Raw genomic sequence first — 19,533 nt, 5'->3', positions numbered from 1 at the left:
GCAACAAAAGGAATACGCGGTTTTTTTGGTGGATATGTATAGCTATTATGTAGTATATATCACCTTACAGTACAATAATACGACAGTCAGCGCAAATATAGTATTTTGAAAACCCTGCATTCATTGTCACTATTTTTGCTTTGAAAATAATTGGCAATTTTTTTTAGCAGTTGTTTTAACGTTTTAGCCTCTCAAAGTGCTTAACACACAAAACCTGCCCCTTCAACTCTCTGATAGGTTAAATGTTGTGTCAAGGCGGAACACAGCTGTCATGTGGTTCCAAGATGTATATTTTTTTCACCCAGCAACACGCAAGTGATCTCATCTGCTAGAAATGCAGTCAATCCTTTTTGTTAAAGGCACAATAGCATGTGCAAGATGGGCGGATCAGGTTTTTTTCAGCCGGGCAGCGACAGCCAGGGCCTGGGGAGAACCCTGGATGTGGATGGTGTCGGTCTCCTGGTTGGGTTTAATAACCTTGGTGGAGGATATGTATTGTATTATCCTGACTTGTATGATGAATCTTGTTGGGATACTAATTAACAAGCTGTCCATATGCTGTAGGCCAAAAAAAACATTTCGGTGGTAACTGTTGTATTTCAAGTATAACTTGCAGAGTAAGTGTCCGTTAATCTTGAACTAGCCTTTTGAAAGAGAATGTTCTAAATCTGAGTCTTACTTTTGTCCCTATAGTTGTGTTCTCAGTGCTGTTGTGAATTTGCTGTGGTGCCATTTGATCTGCCTCTGAGCTCATTTCACATCAGCATGTGATTTGATACCAAGCAAAGGATCCCACTGGAGGCCACCAGCTGTTGAGTTTGAATATGGTGGGATGGGAATGGATTGTGATTCATTCTATAGAATCACTGCCGTTAGGCATGATGTCATAATGACATGTTGGCACCAAAGTCATCAAACGGGATAAGAATAACACATCAATCGTTCAGTTCCTTGGGGGGAGGTTAGCTAATGAGAGGTACTGACATAATTCATACCTGCTATGAATACTGTAGCCTGATCATGTACCTGGATGATCCTTCTGCCAGCACACATTCAGTCTGAGTGATTATAAAATGAGTCACGTGGGATCAGGTTGCACTACAGTACATGTAAAAATACATTCCGTGTGTGTGTGTGTGTGTGTGTGTGTGTATATATATATATATATATATATATATATACAGTGTGTGTGTGTGTATATATATATATATATATATATATATATATATATATATATATATATATACAGTGTGTGTGTGTGTGTGTGTATATATATATATATATATATATATATATATATATATATATATATATATATATATATATATATATATATATATATAAATATATCAGTACTGTCTCATTGTGTGACCCTGAGCAAGTCCTTAACCTCCTTGTGCTCCGTCTTTCGGGTGAGACGTAATTGTCAGTGACTCTGCAGCTGATGCATAGTTCACACACCCTAGTCTCTGTAAGTCTCCTTGGATAAAGGTGTCTGCTAAATAAAAAAATAACAAATAATAATTAAGCAAATCATATCCCAGCATGCTTAGTGTCATGTATAAAAATGCTGGACAGACCTGGTTGCCTATAATTATGGCTAGCATGGCTGCAAGAGGAGACCTCAGTGACTTTAAAAGAGGGGTGATTGTTGGGGCACGTTTGGCAGGAGCTTCAGTGACCAAGACAGCTCAACTTGCTGATGTTTCACGAGCAACGGTGTCTAAGGTGATGTCGGCATGGAACTCCGAGGGAAGGACATCATCAGCAAAGGGCAACAGTGGGCGGAAGCGCATGCTTCAGGATCATGATATCCGTGCATTAATTCAAAGTGCAAGGCAAACCAGACGAGCAACTGCAGATCAATTGACTGCAAATTTCATTCTGGGGAGCGAGCAGCTAGTTTCAACAAAAACGGTCCACTGAGAACTCCACAGAGCGGGATACCATAGTGGCCCAATGCCCTGTTAAGTGACTTTACATTGGTGTTTCCATTTTTTTGTCTACTACCTGTATAATTATATATATTGGGTTGTGGGTTCAATCCCAGGTGGGGGACACTACTGCTGTACCCTTGAGCAAGGTACTTTACCTAGATTGCTCCAGTTCAATTACCCAATGCTACCCTGGTCTCTTTTAACTACATGGGTTTTGATTTGATTTCAGTTGTAAGCGCGGGTCTCTGGCTGGCGTAATAAAGACAACGTTAAAACAAGCTTTTGCATTAAGCCTTTTCTTAACTGACAGAAAACTATAACACACAGCGAGCAGCAAGTACACCTCAATAATAATAACTGTGACGACTATTCTTCTCAGGAACTAAATCGAAAACAAAACAACATCCTGTTGCTTTATGTCAGTGATAACACTGTGATCCATTAATAACCATGTGGCTTCCAATATGGAATGCTTTATCTACAGTTATTGTGCAGATATAGTTTCTTACCATAAAGATACAATAAGTAGCATTTCATTTAAAAATAAATACGCAAATAATTCAAATAAAATAACGGGGAGCACATTAAGTAAGTGTGCTTCCTCCTTTGAATTAAATATTTCCTTGGCAGAGTTTGCAAATTTCCATTTTCTCCTGCTTGGTAAAGACATTGCACCCAATGCTTTGCTTGGATGCCATTGTTCTAGACAGAATTTAGTTGTCAGGAACTTCATTGTTAACCAAACAGATGCACATGTCTCTTTTGCGACTGCCGTCAATTTACAGTAGCTATTGCGACAGTCTATAACATAATACTAGCGGTGCTGTACTACTGTTAGTTTTAAAACTGAACATAACAGCCATGTTAACAATAACAGCAGCAACAACAGCGGAATATGGCCAATATATGTCAAAGAATCCCACAGCATGATGCGCATTTAACATTAATAACTGTATTTAAACTGAGATTTGTTTTAATAATAATAATAATAATAATAATAATAATAATAATAATAATAATTGTTTCCAGTACTAAAAAAGGTTACACAAGTCTACAGATCTGAAGGGACTAAATGTATGTGTACTATAATTGTGTGTGTGAATATATTGTTTATTTTATTTTATTTTATTTTATTTATTTATTTATTTTTTTAAATCATTACCTGAAAAATACTCGGGTACCCAGATCTTTTTCAAGGTGGGTACCCGGTTCTGGTTATTCTACACGCGCCGGGTGCTGGGACGAACACAGGGTTTCATGTTCGGATATTCGCTCGTAATTTAAATATTTGTTCGTTTTTCAAAAAGTAATAAAATCCATTATATTGCTCTGAACACAGGCAGAGACAGCATAGCAGCAGGGGCAGGGGGGCGTGGCCCCTGTGTGTGTGCCTTTATATTACAGCAAGACGTTACAATATGTAACATGTTAAAGTAGAAAAATATCCCAGGAGTAAAGAATACGTTGTGTAGGCCTTACTTTACCCCAGTGAATTAACTACAAAACAAAGGATTCCAAGTAAAACGTTGTTTTGTTTATTCCCAAAATAAATAGTACATAAAGTTGACAACGCATTTTATTAATTAATTAATTAATTAATTATTTTTCATTCCTTGCCATTGCCGTTTCTTCCCAGTAAACCGTGGCCATCGACACATTTTTCATAAAGTAATAACATGTGGTTTACTTGTGCCTTTTTGTAGCCGAACAAACAAACGAAAACCTGAAATTTAACTTTAAACACTTCAAATAAAACAAACGTGGAAATAGCGTTGTGACGTGAAGGGGGAAAAACTCAGTTTTGCTTCTCATTTATTACACTCCACAGTTCTAAAAGGCTAAAACTATACATACTAACCAACTGTGTGTTAGAAATGACATGTAATGTTTGACTTGAGTCTGGAGCTAAAGTTGGATCTGAAAAGACTTCAGCGCGTGTTCAGTCAAGTCCTATTTCTGTATCTCCCCCCCCCCCCCCCCAGCTCGGAGAACTGCTACAGAGCTGTCATATGATTTAATGTTGAGGTCCCAGCACTTTCTTTAGGTCCGTAATAATGAAGGTAGAAGCCGTGGAATTTTTAAAAGTATCCGATTTATGTAGTGATGGATGAATTTCATTAATGATAGATAGATGGATGGATAGATATTGTAGGTGCCAGGGTCAAAGTTCTTAAACAATTTTGAATTCTGTGCATTTTCTAAAACTTTTTTTTTTCTTTTTCTTTCAGTTTCAGAATTAAGAAAGCGTTTTGAACCTGAAAGCCATACTGCTTTGGAAATGAACAGGTACAATGACATCACATCCTGTGAAGCTTAGATATGAATGAAATGTGAATGGAGTAGTCAACATTTTATCAGACAAGAGGAATACAGTATAAAGAATTTGGTTATCCTTTGACCTGTAAGTAACCAAAGCCCTTAATATCACTGTGGGTGAGGTGATGGGATCTAGGCTTGATCTTTCTGCATAACTGATGTGGTGGTGGACACTTACTTTAATTGTATTGGTTCATAGTATTATTATTATTATTATTATTATTATTATTATTATTATTATGACTACTACAACATTCATATATACACCTTGAATGTTCTGTTACCTTCTCTGAACTCGATTTTCTGCAGGAAAGAGAGGATTGCCAGGCGTTTAGAAGCCATCGAAAGTGACACCCAGTTGCAAAGCTGTGCTGGTTTAGTTTCACATCGCCTGCTGGAAGAAGACACTCCTAGATATACTCGGGCCAACGACCCTTGCAGTCCATGCGCAGGTAAGATGGGATTCATTCATCAGAAGCTTGATTTCATATTTGTGAAACTTTGACTTGTGCAGCGTTCGGGTGAAAATCCTCAGTGTGGTGATTGATGGGAGGAGGTCAATTGAAAATGACTTTTTTTTTTTTCTTTTCCTTTTTCAATTTCACAGCAAGAAGGTTCAGTAAAGAAGAACTTGATATCCAGGAGAGTCAAGACCCCTCTTCAGAGAGACAGTCCAGAGCTAGATGTCGAGCGGAGCCCAGGTCTATTCACACAGAGTCAACCTATAGCTCGGGAAGCATGGAAACTGCAGGCACGGATTCGAAGGCAGAGAGGATAGCCAGGTACAAGGCAGAGCGGAGGCGCCAGCTGGCAGAGAGATACGGCATATCGCTGGACCACGAACTGGAATCGGATTTCTCCCCCAAGTACTCACGAATGCGAAAGGGACCTGAGGCACTGGAGCAACATGCCCAAGCCTCGCAGAACAGAAAGGAGCAGGAGGAGGAGGAGGACAGAGAACTGAGCTCGCTGTACAGCACCAGGACCGGACTTGTGAGAGAGCCAAAGATCATGCAGTCGAAAGAGAATGCTTTCCGGGACAGCGTGGACTGCTTTTCCGACAGGGAGAGGATGATGAATCTGGAGAACTACAAGAGGGCACAGGATCCGGGAGCCCAACCAGGGGTTTATGGGCAACCGTCATTTACGGATGTTTCCACCACCGCCGCAGTCCCGGGGAAAGACTTTTCTACGGGCGAGGTGCCAAGCTCACCCAGGCATGGCCGCCGGTCATCACTGCAGTCTCCACAGCAAGCCATATCACCGGGTGACCTGTTCATTGAGCACCAAGCCCAAAACATCCTCAGCAGACAAGGGTAAGCCTTCAATGGCGTGTTTGTTGTGGTTTTAGTTTTTCTGGTCATCAGATCAAGTGTTTAAAGAGTAATTAAAGTGTCAATGCCCGCTTGCCTTTTTATAATGAATGCAATAATTCTGAGCAGGGTTGGGCTCAATTCCTGTTTTTCAATTCCAATTCCTTTTTAAAATCTATTTCCAATTCCCATTCTCTTCTAATCAATTCCAACACATTATTGATCAAAATTGCAATTGGCAGTATTGTGTAAAAATTAGCTTTTCACCATGGCAACAGATTACAATGTCAATTACAATTCCTTCAAGGAAATAAATTTTAAAAAGGAATTGACCCAACCCTGATTTACAGAGTGGTTCTTATTGCAGTCACTTGAATATTGTGTTCATATTTTACTGTTTGATATGTTCCTGCCGTAGATATAAGTAACCCGGGCTAGATCAGCCAATGAGCCATACTTTCAAAGTGTTTCCTCTAGTCTTTTAACTCCTGTTTATTGAAAGAAGTAAAACACCTGTTCATTTTACAAAACTAAAACCAAACAACTACGGTAAGTTTTTTTTAAGCACTCTCAATGTGTTTTGCATCTCGTTTTGTAATGTTAACATGATTTGGTTTAAAGAATGGGCGAAACACTTTGAAAATAAGGGCTAATGTGTCTTAGTGTCATCTAGCCAGTGGCAGGCAACTTGATACTGAGAGCAACCCCTGAATTCGGTTCACAGCACCTTCACCCTTTCAGTGCAAAATAATTTTTGTTGAGCTGCAGAATGCGAAATTAAGTTAGATAATTAGAAAAAGGAATTGCTTTATTGAGAACAGGACAAAATATTTTGTACATACGTTTTGGTAAATGGGACTTTTAGCTCTAACTCAAAGTGGTGCTAAGATGAGGCAGAACCTTGAGGTCCTGCCAGCACTGAAAGGGTTAACACACAGAGACACAAGAAAAAAAAAAGAAAAAAAAATTGAAGCAAATTACTCCTCTTTCTTTTAAACCCAACAATACCTACATTTTATTGCATTGAATACAGCAGATATTTCTTTTTTTTTTTTTTTTTATTTGAGCCTTGCATTGAAATTTAGATGGACAATTTCCCCATCTCCAGAAAAAGCTGTGAAAATTGTGTGCGCTTTCAAAAGACACAATTGGAGAAAGTAAAACCTAAAACCAAGGGGATTATGTAAGTGATTTGAGTCTTTACATTTTCCAAAGACAGAAAAGGTGCGGTGGATTGTCACATCCTGATTTATTTCACAAGTCATGGATGATTTCTGTAAAGAAAAAATATTTATATTCTAATTTGGGTCCATAACTGAGCTTTCACTCGGTCACCACAGTTGTGTGGTCTAGAGGTTAAAGGTGATGGGTGTAAGCTCTGTTTCAGATGTGCATGTGCATGCCAGCCCTCCTTTTAAACTGTCAGGGAATTGATCTCTGGTGTGAGATCAGGTTAGTCAAAGGTCATCAGATATGATTCTGCTGAGCAATCCTCCTGTAAACCAACACTACAGCAGCAAGCAGCGCAGACATGGAATACCCTGTGACCCTCCTTTAGCCCAGGAAAGACTTATTGTTTCAGATTTCCAAATGGGGTCTCCTAATGGTCTGTAATTTCAAAATATTTGTTTGTGCATTCACAGCATTACATGAGAGAGGCTGCTACAAATTTGAACTGTGCTGTCGGAGAATTGTGGGGGTCTAAAATGCTGACTGCGAGACTGTATTTGTTTTTAGAAAAATTCCTGCATATTCTATTTCTTCAGCTGATAATGCTCATTATGTAAATATTAAAAGCCACTACTGTTTTGCACTCTGTTTTTTATGTTTTCACAAAACCTCCAGCAGTGGAACAGTGCTGAAGGATTTTGTGCTGTGCAGTGGGACATTTTGTTGAGCACTTCTGTGGAAAGCTGAATGGTGTTTTGTATGCCCTTCTTAAAGGAGTTGGTTGACGTGGTGTTTTGTATGCTTTTCTAAAGGAGTTGATGCTGTGTTTTTTGGGTGTGAGGTTCCAAATACAAATTTTATGGCAAAAGATGTGTCACCAGAATGGTCCGTGACCTCTGGTTCCTGCTGCAGTGCCCTTCATTGCCGTGCTAGAATTTCATAACTTAGCAGCCGTGTCATTTTTACATTGGACTGGGTCGTGTTTCACAGCACATCATGTGAGTTATCACTGGGGCTGGAATAGCATTTCAGCATCCATTGCACAGCTCGGCCTAATAAAGTTCCGTGTGGGCTCTTGAATGAAAAGCATCATAATATAAATGGAATCGTTGAACTTTGCAAAAGAACATATATATATATATATAATATAAAATAAACAAGTATAAAATACAAATACATTTTAAAAAAGCATATTTTGCATATCTTTTGAAAATAGTTGAACAATTCTTTTTTTTTTTCTTCTGTCCTCATAGAAGTTCACATTTTTTTATTTACATATTTCTGGTACAGCATGTTGTACATTGAGATGTTTCCTGGCATTATGGAGCACCTGCTATCGTACATATTACACTGGTCGCGTTGGTAAAGTTGAGTGCTTTCACTTAAGTGAAAAAGCAGACCTGTCAACATAAATCACTTGTATATTGCAAGTCACGGGCAATAAAACAGAACAAAACAAACAAAAAAAAAAACGGTATCCGTGACAATCTCAGCCATCATCATCATCATCATCATCATCATCATCATAATAATAATAATAATAATAATAAAGAATTGAGTACATTCATGTATCTGCTTTTTGAGAAAACCCATCAATGCTCTTCTAAAGTGTTAGTATTGTGGTTATTATATTTTCGATTTTTCTGTGTAAATTATAATTGCGTATTACTGTAGCTTATACTGTAATTACAACTATGTTTTACCATGAACATGTTTGCTGCAGATGGTTTTTGAGATCCATCTTAGCAGCTGCCGATTTACAGCAGCCAGACGCTTCTCGTCTATCTAGGCTTAGTTTAAACGCCACTTTGGCAAAAAATAAAATAAAATGACAGCCGCTTGTCTTTTCATACAGTCGTGGTAGTGGCATCCCACATCCACACAACTCCTTGTCGTTTTGGGAAAATGACTTGTACAGTGTACGGTAGTTACAATTAAAAGCAGGTCAATTACAAAGGGAAACTGTCTGACAGCTGTTTGTTTTCAGCTGATCCGAGGCTATGTGCGTGCACACCAACTTACTCAGAGGTCCACACAAACCTATTAGAAGATTAGTAAAATGTCATCAAACAGCAAAAAATACTCTTTTTTGTTTCAAAGACAAAGTTCCACAAAAATCTCTAAGCATCAGCAATACAAATGAAGTGAACGAGTCAGAAATTACAAAAGAACACGGTTCAAATTTTGAACCCACAACTTCAGTCTTCGTGTTCTGAACCAGTGTTGCCAACTCTTACTCGGTGAAAGTCACTAGATCCACAGTAAAAAGTCTCCAGATTGGACAAAATGTCGTCAGACCAGAAAGGCTGGGGGGTGCCTGTGTAATGTTATACAAGTACAATTAAATACAATTAATTTATCTTGCCTTTAAAAAGAGAGCCTGGAGGACGTCCTGGTAAAAGGGCTCCTCCTCTTCAGAATTTGACTGACTGCTTCCAGTAAGGGTGCCATCGTGCCAATTGTAGTAAGCACACTGCAGGGTAGGATGTACTCATAGCATTTCTTGCCAGCAGCTTGGAGGCCATATCGAATATGAAGAATTGAGTTCACAGTACACAGTGAGAGACGTTTTTTAAATGTATTTTTAATTACATTAAACTGGCTGAAGATACACTCCACATCTGCATTGCTGTGTGTCAGAGTAATAACAGTAAGCGCCAGTTTATACAACTCTTTTGAAGGGGTTCTCACCTGTAGCATCTTTTGTAGGATTCCACGTCACACCAGAACTTTTCAGTGTCATCAACATTTTCCCACTGGATGTAGTGACACACGCATCCTTCTTTCAACGCCGAACCCACCGCTGGTGTGCGTGGCCAAAGAGCTCTATTTTCGTCTTCATCTGACCATAGCACCCGGTTCCAATCGAAGTGCCAATGCCGTTTAGCAAACTCCAGGCGCTTACGTTTGTTGGTTGCTCTAAATAAAGGCTTTTTTCTGGCTAATTGTAGATTTGGAGACTTGGTGACCCCAAGATGCAACCATGTTCTGTAATTCTCCAACTGTGGCCCTTGGATTTCCCTTTGCCTCCCGAACCATCTGCCTCACTGTGTGTGGGGGCAAGATTTAATAGTGTTTGGTTTTATTTATAAGAATCTTTAGGGGTGCCAATAATTCTGACACCTATCTTTTTGAGAACATTTTTTATTACTTGTTAATAAAATAAACTTTTTCTCTGAGCAATTGTATCAGAATAAAAGAATATGGTTTTCCCATATATTTGAGCATAAAATATAGCTCATTAACTCTTTATTTTATACAGTCTTTTTTGCTCATCTTTATCAAGGGTGCCAATAATTTTGGAGGTGACTGTATATAGTGCCTATAGAAAGTCTACACCCCCTTGAACTTTTTTCACATTTTGTTGTCAGTGCCTCAGAGTTTCATGCATTTAAATGAGGATTTTTTTCCACTTATCTACACACCATACTCTACACTGTTTAGGGGAAAAAAGGTTTTATTGAGAAAAAAAAATTATATTAAATACAAAACTGAAAGATCATAATTGGATAAGCTGTTTGTCAGAGTAATAACAGTAAGCGGGGTTCTCACCTGCAGCATCTTTTGTAGGATTCCACTTCACACCAGAACTTTTCAGTGTCATCAACATTTTCCCACTGGATATAGTGTATGTCGCACCACTGAAACTCAATTCTGTTGATTTCCTCTGGGGATGTCGCAAACAATTCTGCCAGCTCCGTTATTGATTTATATGTATGTCGAAGATCCTCACCAACACATAAGACATTTCCCGTAAGATTTTTATATTGTTTGGCAAACGATTCTGAATCACCTGTAACAGTAGCACTGTGAAGTTAACACAGCACCCTTGTGTTGCCTCTTTTGCTGCTTCTGGCACAGAATCGACCCTGATTGCTTTTTCGGTTTCATATCCAAGTTGTGGATTAGGATCCAGATGCTGGCGAAATGTCATCTGTGAGAAAATCAACCTGTGCTGTAGGAAGTGTTACACTGCGTCCAAGTGATGTGGCAAGCCTGACAAGTCTGTCAATTAACTTGGATCAACGTTATTACCCTGGAATGTTTTGTTGACAGCCTGCACCTCTTACAGCACATTTTTTATAAATATTAAAAATGGCCGACTTTGTGGATCACAAAACAGGCGGTAGAGCTGTTCTGCCATGTAACAGCTCTCATTCGCTCACCTGCAACAGCAAACAGTGTTTTCAGTTCAAGCCACTGTTGGAGGATTCTCCGTACCGCTGGCTCAGCAGAAGTCCACCTGGTCGAGCATGCCCGCAATATCTTCTGAGGCTCTGCCCCGTCCTTTATTGCAGCGAATGCCTTCTTGTATGTTATTTGCCTTCCAGCACTGTGGGAGAACCAATTGCAAGTCTCCTTAACTAAAAAATCTAAAAAACTTAGGAAGCGACTATTCATAAGCACGGGAGACTGCCAGTACTAAACTGTGACGAACACACCGCACCAGATCTAGGTGGGGAATTTCAGATTTTAGCATTGCATAAACACCATTATTTATCCCTGTCATTTAATGAGACATTGTCTGTCCCAGTAAGATTTTTTAGGTCTAGCCCCAACATTGAAATGCAGTTCTTCAGAGCTGAAACTATTCCATTTGCTGTGAATTCTTCAAGTTCCACAGCACTTAGAAATCTTGAAACAATCTATTTTTATTTCACACTAAAATATGCTATAACAACTCCAAGAATCTTGACCACAGAAATGTCATTAAATTCATCTATAAGTAAGCTGAATGGACTGCCACGTCTGACACTAGCTCATTGATGAAATGAGACCCTAATGAATCATTAATGATAGCCGAACATTTAGACCTATGCAGCCTCAGACAAGATGCATGGCAATACTTAAATCGAGCTTTGCACAGCTCGGTTAAATGATCGACACTGTACACTGCGCTGTGTTCAACAATATAGAAGGCCAAAGCTGCTTCAGTTTCTCCAACAGCTAAATTACCTGATGATGATGAGAAAAATTAATCAATACGCAGCTGTCTGGCATCCGAATATGGTTTCTCACATTCAATGTGTTTTGCCATATTTGCGTGTTTAGTCAGGTCTGACTTTTTTGCATTTAAAGAGGTTTTACAAAGCTTGCAATAAGCTTTGCTTGTAGTGCCAGGAACATACTTAAGCCAGTTCTTTAAAAGCATCCTCCTTTTACCAGGCTTCCCGGAAATGTTGCTCGTAGTTTTCTAGATGACTTTTCTGCCATTTTCTTCAAAAAGACAACTGTTTTGCTAGATACTGACCCACACGACGTGAAAAGTTATGCACGTCGGTCCCCCGCCAGCGTCGACGCGGGGTAGCTGATGTACCATGTCAATCATAAAGGTGTCACCTCTGAGTGGTGGAGCTGTGGGGAAAGGCGGGCAGGCAAAAGCGCATCTGTGGTCAACACGACAGTATCCTATAGGAACAGCAGTGGAGCTTGCGTTGGGAGAATATAGGCAAATCGTAGTATGGGGAGCAGGCTTTAATCAGGCTTGTGTGTGCTGATGCGCCAGGGAGGCAAAATAAGCTGATCCCTGGAGCCAGCATTACACTTCAGCCATTAACACCAGACAGAAGGATATCTACATCATCATATGGAAGGAAACGTAAATGGATGGAGACACATATGGATCACATTAGTTTACTGTAAAGCTGCGTCTTAGTTGGTGCTTATCTTGGCGAGAGCCGAGTTCAAATCAGCATGAAGTTTTAACATCTACTCTCGTGTAATGGAAATCATAAATTTATGAGTGTTTTCTATTTAGAATAGAATGTCACTAGATTTAATTCAGAGTAGCTGTATTAGAGACGTGTCACATTCACATGTATAAAATCTCCATTGTGTTTAAAAAGTCGCCGAATCTAGTGACAAATTCGCCAAATTGGCAACGCTGTTCTGAGTGTATTCAACGAAAAGTTCACATGAGATTTCAGCCATCATGGTGCCAACAGTTCAGCTGATGTAGTTAACGGGCAGCAGTGTGGAGTAGTGGTTAGGGCTCTGGACTCTTGACTGGAGGGTCGCTGGTTCAATCCCAAGTGGGGGACTCTGCTGCTGTACCCTTGAGCAAGGTACTTTACCTAGATTGCTCCAGTAAAAACCCAACTGTATAAATGGGAAATTGTATGTAAAAATAATTTGATATCTTGTAACAGTTGTAAGGATAAAGGCGTCTGCTAAGAAATAAATAATAATAATAATAATAACGAATCAGGGGTAATGTACTGCAGTTATTGTAAGCAAGCATAGTAACGAAATTACAGCCCTTCTTTTCAATGCTTCACTTGCAATGCATCCTGGACGTTCTTTCATATATAAACAGTGCATCTCCCTGTCCCATGTCAGTTTCAGATGGCAGATCTGACTGTTAGGCTGATAAAAGGTTCTTAGTCGCCAGGTGCCTCTGTATCCAAGACTGCACCGAAGAGCAGTAACCAAAACGACTATTCTGTGGATGTGCTGAAGAAATATCTCTGTGCTCTCTTAAGATAGGCGTAAAAGAGGCTTCCAGAGGTATACGGTTTTATTCAATATAGTGTGGTCTCTAGAAGACAGAGTAAGGAAGAGTTTGAGGAAAGAGTTTGAGGAGGTTGCTGCACTGCAGTAAGCGTGGGAGGTGATGTACTGTACACTATGTGTGTCTGTGTTTGTGTACCGTTTTACTTTTGACACCAGATTGACCCAAGCTGTCTTTTGCCACATTTCTATGTAGCCTCGTGGTAAAACCAAAGAGTGAGTGGTTTCTTCAGAAAGATTCAGAAGGCGAGACACCTTCTCTTATCAACTGGCCCTCCAGGTATTGCTGGGTGTGGACTTGTCCAATTCTTAGACTATTCCTAACATGACTCCTAACTCATTTCATCAATTTTGTTATAACCTGAACACATTCTTAATGACTTATAAAATTAATTGAAATAATGATAGAACGTAGTGTATGGCCTCCATGTAACAAAAAAAAGGTCAAATATCAGTCGTACCAAACCAGAAGCAACACAGAAAAAAACCTGCATAGCACAACCTACGCTAACTAATCATTTGAATGCAAAATGTCAAGCCTGAATGCTACAGATGTAATTGTTTCATTACATGTGTGACAGTTGTAGTGTATTGATAGAAGGTTGCTGTTGTCGCGTATAGTTACCCACTACAGCTGTCACCTCCACAGGATATTAACTGTTTCCACTAAAATTCTTTAATTTACACAAAAAATAAAGCGAAAGCACGGTAGGTGATGTGACCTTTGTATTAAAAAATATGTTCACTATTTACGTTTGTTTTTATATTTATAAAAGTTGAGTTGCGTTTAGACACGGTTGTGCTCTTCAGTTCGCCTGTGTGCTGTTCATTGTTTGGCACCCTGAATATGGTCCACATGCACAATTTTAAATAAGTTTCCCCTTTTTAACATTTTGCTAATGATACTAATTTGAAACCAGAACACATTTAAAATGTTTGTGCTTTTCCCCTCAAATGATTTTTACCTTTTTTTTTGCACAACTTGGTGTACCTTTTTTTTTATGCTTTTTTTCCCACCAAATTCTTAGTTCTCTTTTACATTTTTCTGTTTTCCTTGCAATTCTGCTAAAAGTATAATTGCATGAATTTAATTCAGCAAAATGCCACTGCAATGTTTAATTGTTTCTTTTGTATGTAAAGATGGGAACTGTCTGTAGGTGTGGGTGAGCGCGTTAGTCAAACATGAGTCGGCAACCATCATTCTTGTCATCTTGTCTTTTTATAACTGATGCCACCACAAACACATTCCTTGTAGAAGTCCTGGTTAGATGAACTTGAAAGACCATGCAGGCTGGCGCTCCTGGCAGCTGTGTGTGTCCGTGCTCACCAGCCTCGGTGAGCACAGCACAGACATACTGTACTACTGTTATGGCTTCCGGTAGACTTTTGTGATATAATTTGTAGTTTCTTTGATGACATGATCTTAAACAAGATTTACAGGTATTGTGTTGTGGGTTTTTTTTTTTTTACATATATATATAAATGGTCTCAATCCTAAAATTTATAGGTGATGCAAAACTGGCCATAGCTGTAAGTACTGTATAGGTGCTTGGGGTCTGAAAACACAGAACCCAGTCTCTTACTAACAGTCTTAATGAGGCTGCTTTGGCTCTGTACCTAGACCTCATCACTGTGTCTTCATTTTAGAGTTGTTTAACTTGAGGCAGTGTAGAAAGTGTCCATGTCACACATTTGAAAGCCTTTTGTAGTTATTAAAGATTCACTGCGAATGGATTTGAGCTCCAGGAGTTGTCTTAGAGAAAGGTTACCGTGTTTTTTGTTTTGAGCTCAACACCATTCCCTACCCAAAAGGGAAGCTGGGCAATCTGTAATTGTGTAATTCTGATTGGGCACTTGCCTTTTGCTCAGCTGTGACATACTAGTTACTTTTGATCTGTATGTTTTATGAGCCAATACATTTCCAAACAGACTATCATACTATTTATTTCTGAAAAAGGGCTCAAGGTTTTTGTTTTGGATGCTTGAGCAATAAAGAAGGATGAAACGATGTGTTAAAGTTTGCTCCCTCTCCCTCTCTCTTTGTCCTTGGGTTGATCTCTTAATATCTGAAGATTGTACAATTGGGATTTCATGAGTTTACCTTGAACTTGTGGATAGTAAAGGCAAACTGAATCAAGGGTGAAAGTGATGAGCAGGGCAGCTTGTGAGCCGTTCAACCAGTTACGGATGCAGAATTATTATTATTATTATTATTTTTTAGTAACTTTGAAAGGGCATTCCACTAAATGACTCCAAAGAAGAAAAAACTAAACAAATAGGTTAGGAGCGTGAACACTAATATTTGCAGGCTCAGTGGCTGGAAGAGTTGTGGACTTATGAGTCGTAGCTTGGCTCAAGCAAACTGAAGACACGGCTGCCAGGTTAACTGTGTTTATTGAGTACCATGGACAGGTGAAGAGGGGGGTTGACAGAGTTGTTACTGTAGTGCTTCTGATGAAACTGAATCTGTTAGTGTGATGGAGAGAGGTAGAGACAGACACAATACAAATCAACCTTATTTCAATCAAATAATAATTATCCATTAAAACTTGTGCAGAGGGAATTATCAAGGATTACGGACCGGTTGGAAAGTAACCCTTTATGGCATGCCACGTTATTCCATAATCCCTGGCTGCTTTTCATATAGAGGAGCTGCTTGTCACCAGATGATTTTCTTGCATTACATTTATGGTGCTTTTTTTTTTCCGCGGTGTAAGGTGCAGTACAGGTTTATGGATAAGATTTCCAGACCATTCCCATTCAGTTCGTGTTTTGTTGTTTGTTTAAATATTCACTGCTCTTGATTTTTACTGAAGAGCCTCAAGTGGTAGGATTATTGTTCTGGAGGAGGAACATGTGGACGTTGTCAACATGTTTCAAAACCATTAAGTGTTGCCTTTCTCTTGTAGTTTAGGGATACCTAGAGGTGATTTTATTATTCTTTACCTGGTTCCATGAAAAATCACCTTTGAATGTGTTTATACAGGTGTATACAGTACCAAGACAAACAACTACGAAAACAACAAATGATTTGCAGCAAGTGAAGGGGTGGGGGTTTTTATTGCCAATTTTTCCTCACTCAGACCCTTTACTTACTAAATACCCTGGTGTCTCTGAATAGATCATTGTCTCCTCTTTTTTAAAGTATGCTAAATATTTTAATGAGCAAGACCTCTCACAAGTAGACTGGTACCCTGAAATGTTCTCCTTTTTTCTAGGAAAGCAGTGAAACTGAGGATGGGGAGTTTGTTGCCGGATAACCTCACTCGGACAACTTTCTCACTAAATATCTTGGTATCCCTGAATAGATAATTGTCTCGGAGCAGTCTGCCCCACAAGTGCAGTGGTACTTCAGATATGATCCACAAACTACCATGGAATTACATTTTCTCTTCACGTTACCCTCCAAATACATTTCTGGCTAAGGACTGCCTGCGTTGCGTATTTTACTTGTCTGGGCAGTCACCACTCAGGAAAATTGTTTCTTTGGGTATAACAGAGAACGAAAGATCGACCCAGTCATTCAGCATTGGTAGTAAATTATTCATATTTAGAGAATCACTGAACTTGTGTGAGAGGTTGTTCATTAAAATCCTTAGCTCACTAAATAATGCAAGATAGTTAGTGAGCTAATAATCTGAGTGATGTTATCTGGCAACAGAATCCCCATCCCCAGTTGTCCTGCTTTCCTAGAAGAAGGAGAACATTTTGCGGTACCATTCTACTTGTGAGATGTCTTGCTCATTACACTTTGTTGCATAGTGGAAAAGATTATATATTCAGGGATAATGAGATATTTAAGTAATGGGTCTAATTGAGGAAAAATGAGCAATCCCCACCCCTTCTGTAAAATCATTTGTTTTCATAATTTGTCATTTACTGTATGTATTTGTATGTAGTTTCTATAATTGAATGTAGTTGCTAGGTAAAGTGTAATTCTACATTTGTGTAATAATTCTAACAGTGTCAACAATATGACTTCAAGAATTCCTACACGCAATCAGTCAGCAGTCATCTATATACAGTAGGCATCTAGATTCTAATATTTTCAATTTAGTCGTTTGGAGCTTACAAGGAGCCTGCAAGGACCATCTGCTGTAATGTTTTTGGGTATTTCTATTTGCTTGTTTATTTGTTTTTATTTATTTAGATGTAATATTAATATGCTTTTTTAATTTAGTAAGTGTAAATCTTCACAATATGTTTGACTGAAAATATGCTTTGGGATAATCTTGAAATCCATTTAATGCAATTTGTTCAAATCTAAATCTTACTTTTTTTTTTTTTTTTAAAGATGGTTACCCCATGATATAGATCTAGCAAGCTGGTATTAAGTTTAATCCTTTTCTTCCCCTAAAGAATTAAAGTTAGAGAGAGGCTGGCAAAAGCGGAAGGCGTTCGAGGAAGCCCCGAACTTGTCACAGAAACTACAGCTTCCAGGAGACATCCGCGGGTGCCAGCTCATTACATGCCTTTCCAGTCGGAAACTTCTGCCTTTGATAGGGTTGCTGCTGTCCACTTGGGTGCAGTGCGCAAACCGGTGTATGGCTTTGTCCAGCCTGCTGGCCCAGTTCAGAGTGCCAGGTTTGTGACAATGGGTGAAAAGGGGGACAGATGCTCCCAAAGCAATCTTCTGATGCCAGTTGCCTCCAGCTCTGAAGCAAAAGTCCAGGGTTTGAGCGAAGACGAGACCGAGAGATGGTCTGAGCGAGATCAAAGCTTTGGAAACCTGCTGGAGGAAAAGCACCCTTTCCGAACATCGTGCCTCCTCAAGAGCAGGAAAGCAGTCCTGCCTTCAGAAATCCGCAAGAGAGAGAAGAACCAGGAGGACCCCTGCAGGGTCCTGGAAGAGGAGCAGCCCAGTGCTGCTTCACACGTTGGACGCAGGCCAAGCCCGACCTTCGAAGAGCTTCCCAGAGCGGTGGAAATCTCAAAGCAGCAGACCCAAACGAAGGACAGCATGGAAAGAAGCGAGGCCGTCCTGTGTTTTCAAAGGGGAGCAGCGTTGGGTCCGGCAAGGCAAAGGGGTCCGGGCCAAGATGCCTCGACAACGAAGCACAAAATGCTGACGCGCTCCATGTCAGATTTTGGAGTGGCGCAGAAGGTGTCGGTCTTCAGAAATCTAGAACTGGCCCCAAAGAGAGAGATGTTGTTCCACAGTCCTGAAGCCAGTCGCGTGCAAAACGGAGAACTCAGCTCAGTAGACACACGGGTGTCAGTCTCCCAGCTCAGACACTCCTACCTGGAAACAGCCGCTTCCAGCAAGAAACAAGAACTGTAGGTGGTATATTGGAATGCACTCACTTTTTTTTTTTTTTTTTTTTTTTTAAATCACTGCAGTTTTACTTGCACGGACTTAATCAGCCTTTCATCAAATTAAACAACGTCAAAACATCCAAGTGCTTTTGCTGTCTTGACCAAAATATGACACCTTAAAGCTTGACTCACTGTGTGCAATTATCGGGAGCTGGGGGGGTGGGGGGTGGATGGTGTCTAATCCTGCCATGTTTGCTTTGTGTCTGTTCTAGTGGTGACCTATAGTTGGAATGTGTGCAAAACATCCATGCATGGTGTTGGCTGTGGTGTGATTTTATTGTTTTTAACCTATGTTGTGCGAATTAAAAAACTAAACAAAAAAAAAAAAAACAGGGGTGGGGTGGGTGTATGCTTCCTCTTGCAATTTTGCTTTTTCACTGCCTCCCTTTTCTCTTTTCTCCCATCTCTTGTCTCTCTTCTCCATGTCATTTTGATTTCATGCGCTTAAAGGGAAGCTGAGGTAGAGCTGTCAACATCAGGTCTTGATTCGGCTTCCAAAACTGAGCGAGAAAGGGGTGCTCGGAAGCCAAGGCGCTATATTTCTCCTGGGGAAAGTAGAAAGACTTCTGAAAGGTTTAGGACTCAGCCTGTCACTTCATCAGAGCGACTGGAATCAGATAGGTAGGCTGATGACAGATAATGTGAAAAAAGTTAAATCTCATCTAAACCAAGATACTCCTACTTCGTACTGTATAAAGACACAACAGGGTAACACAATCCCTGGCCTCATACATTACATACTATTTCATATTTTGTGTGTGATGAATTTTCATCCTTTTTTTTTTTTAATTTAAAATAACCAATCCACTTTTTTTTATCAAATGGGATTATGAATATATTTATGAACATTGTTAGAATTCCTTTCTAAGAAAATAAGGAGGTTGTGGGGGACTAACAAGAGACTGAAAACTCACTGTATAACTGGCCCATGTGACCGCACTTTCTGAATCGCTCATTGTTTACTCCTTGAA

The 19,533-nt window shown here is 39.6% G+C and overlaps 1 protein-coding gene across 4 annotated transcripts in view; it reads left to right on the top strand.

The window, feature by feature from the left end:
- Nucleotides 1–19,533, top strand: part of LOC117435459 (supervillin-like) — a 113,121-nt gene that overhangs the window by 49,567 nt on the left and 44,021 nt on the right. For all 4 annotated transcript variants that reach the window (XM_059019627.1, XM_059019636.1, XM_059019640.1 and 1 more), the window contains 5 exons: nucleotides 4,166–4,223; nucleotides 4,563–4,705; nucleotides 4,861–5,569; nucleotides 17,606–18,523; nucleotides 19,013–19,183. In XM_059019627.1, the coding sequence (XP_058875610.1) occupies nucleotides 4,166–4,223; nucleotides 4,563–4,705; nucleotides 4,861–5,569; nucleotides 17,606–18,523; nucleotides 19,013–19,183 (1,999 nt within the window). The remainder of the gene's footprint in view (nucleotides 1–4,165; nucleotides 4,224–4,562; nucleotides 4,706–4,860; nucleotides 5,570–17,605; nucleotides 18,524–19,012; nucleotides 19,184–19,533) is intronic.

Source organism: Acipenser ruthenus, chromosome 3, assembly GCF_902713425.1.
Source record: "Acipenser ruthenus chromosome 3, fAciRut3.2 maternal haplotype, whole genome shotgun sequence".
NCBI classification, from domain to species: domain Eukaryota; kingdom Metazoa; phylum Chordata; class Actinopteri; order Acipenseriformes; family Acipenseridae; genus Acipenser; species Acipenser ruthenus.
The sequence above is the reverse complement of the archived record's forward strand: the minus strand, read 5'-3'. Positions and strand labels throughout refer to the sequence as shown.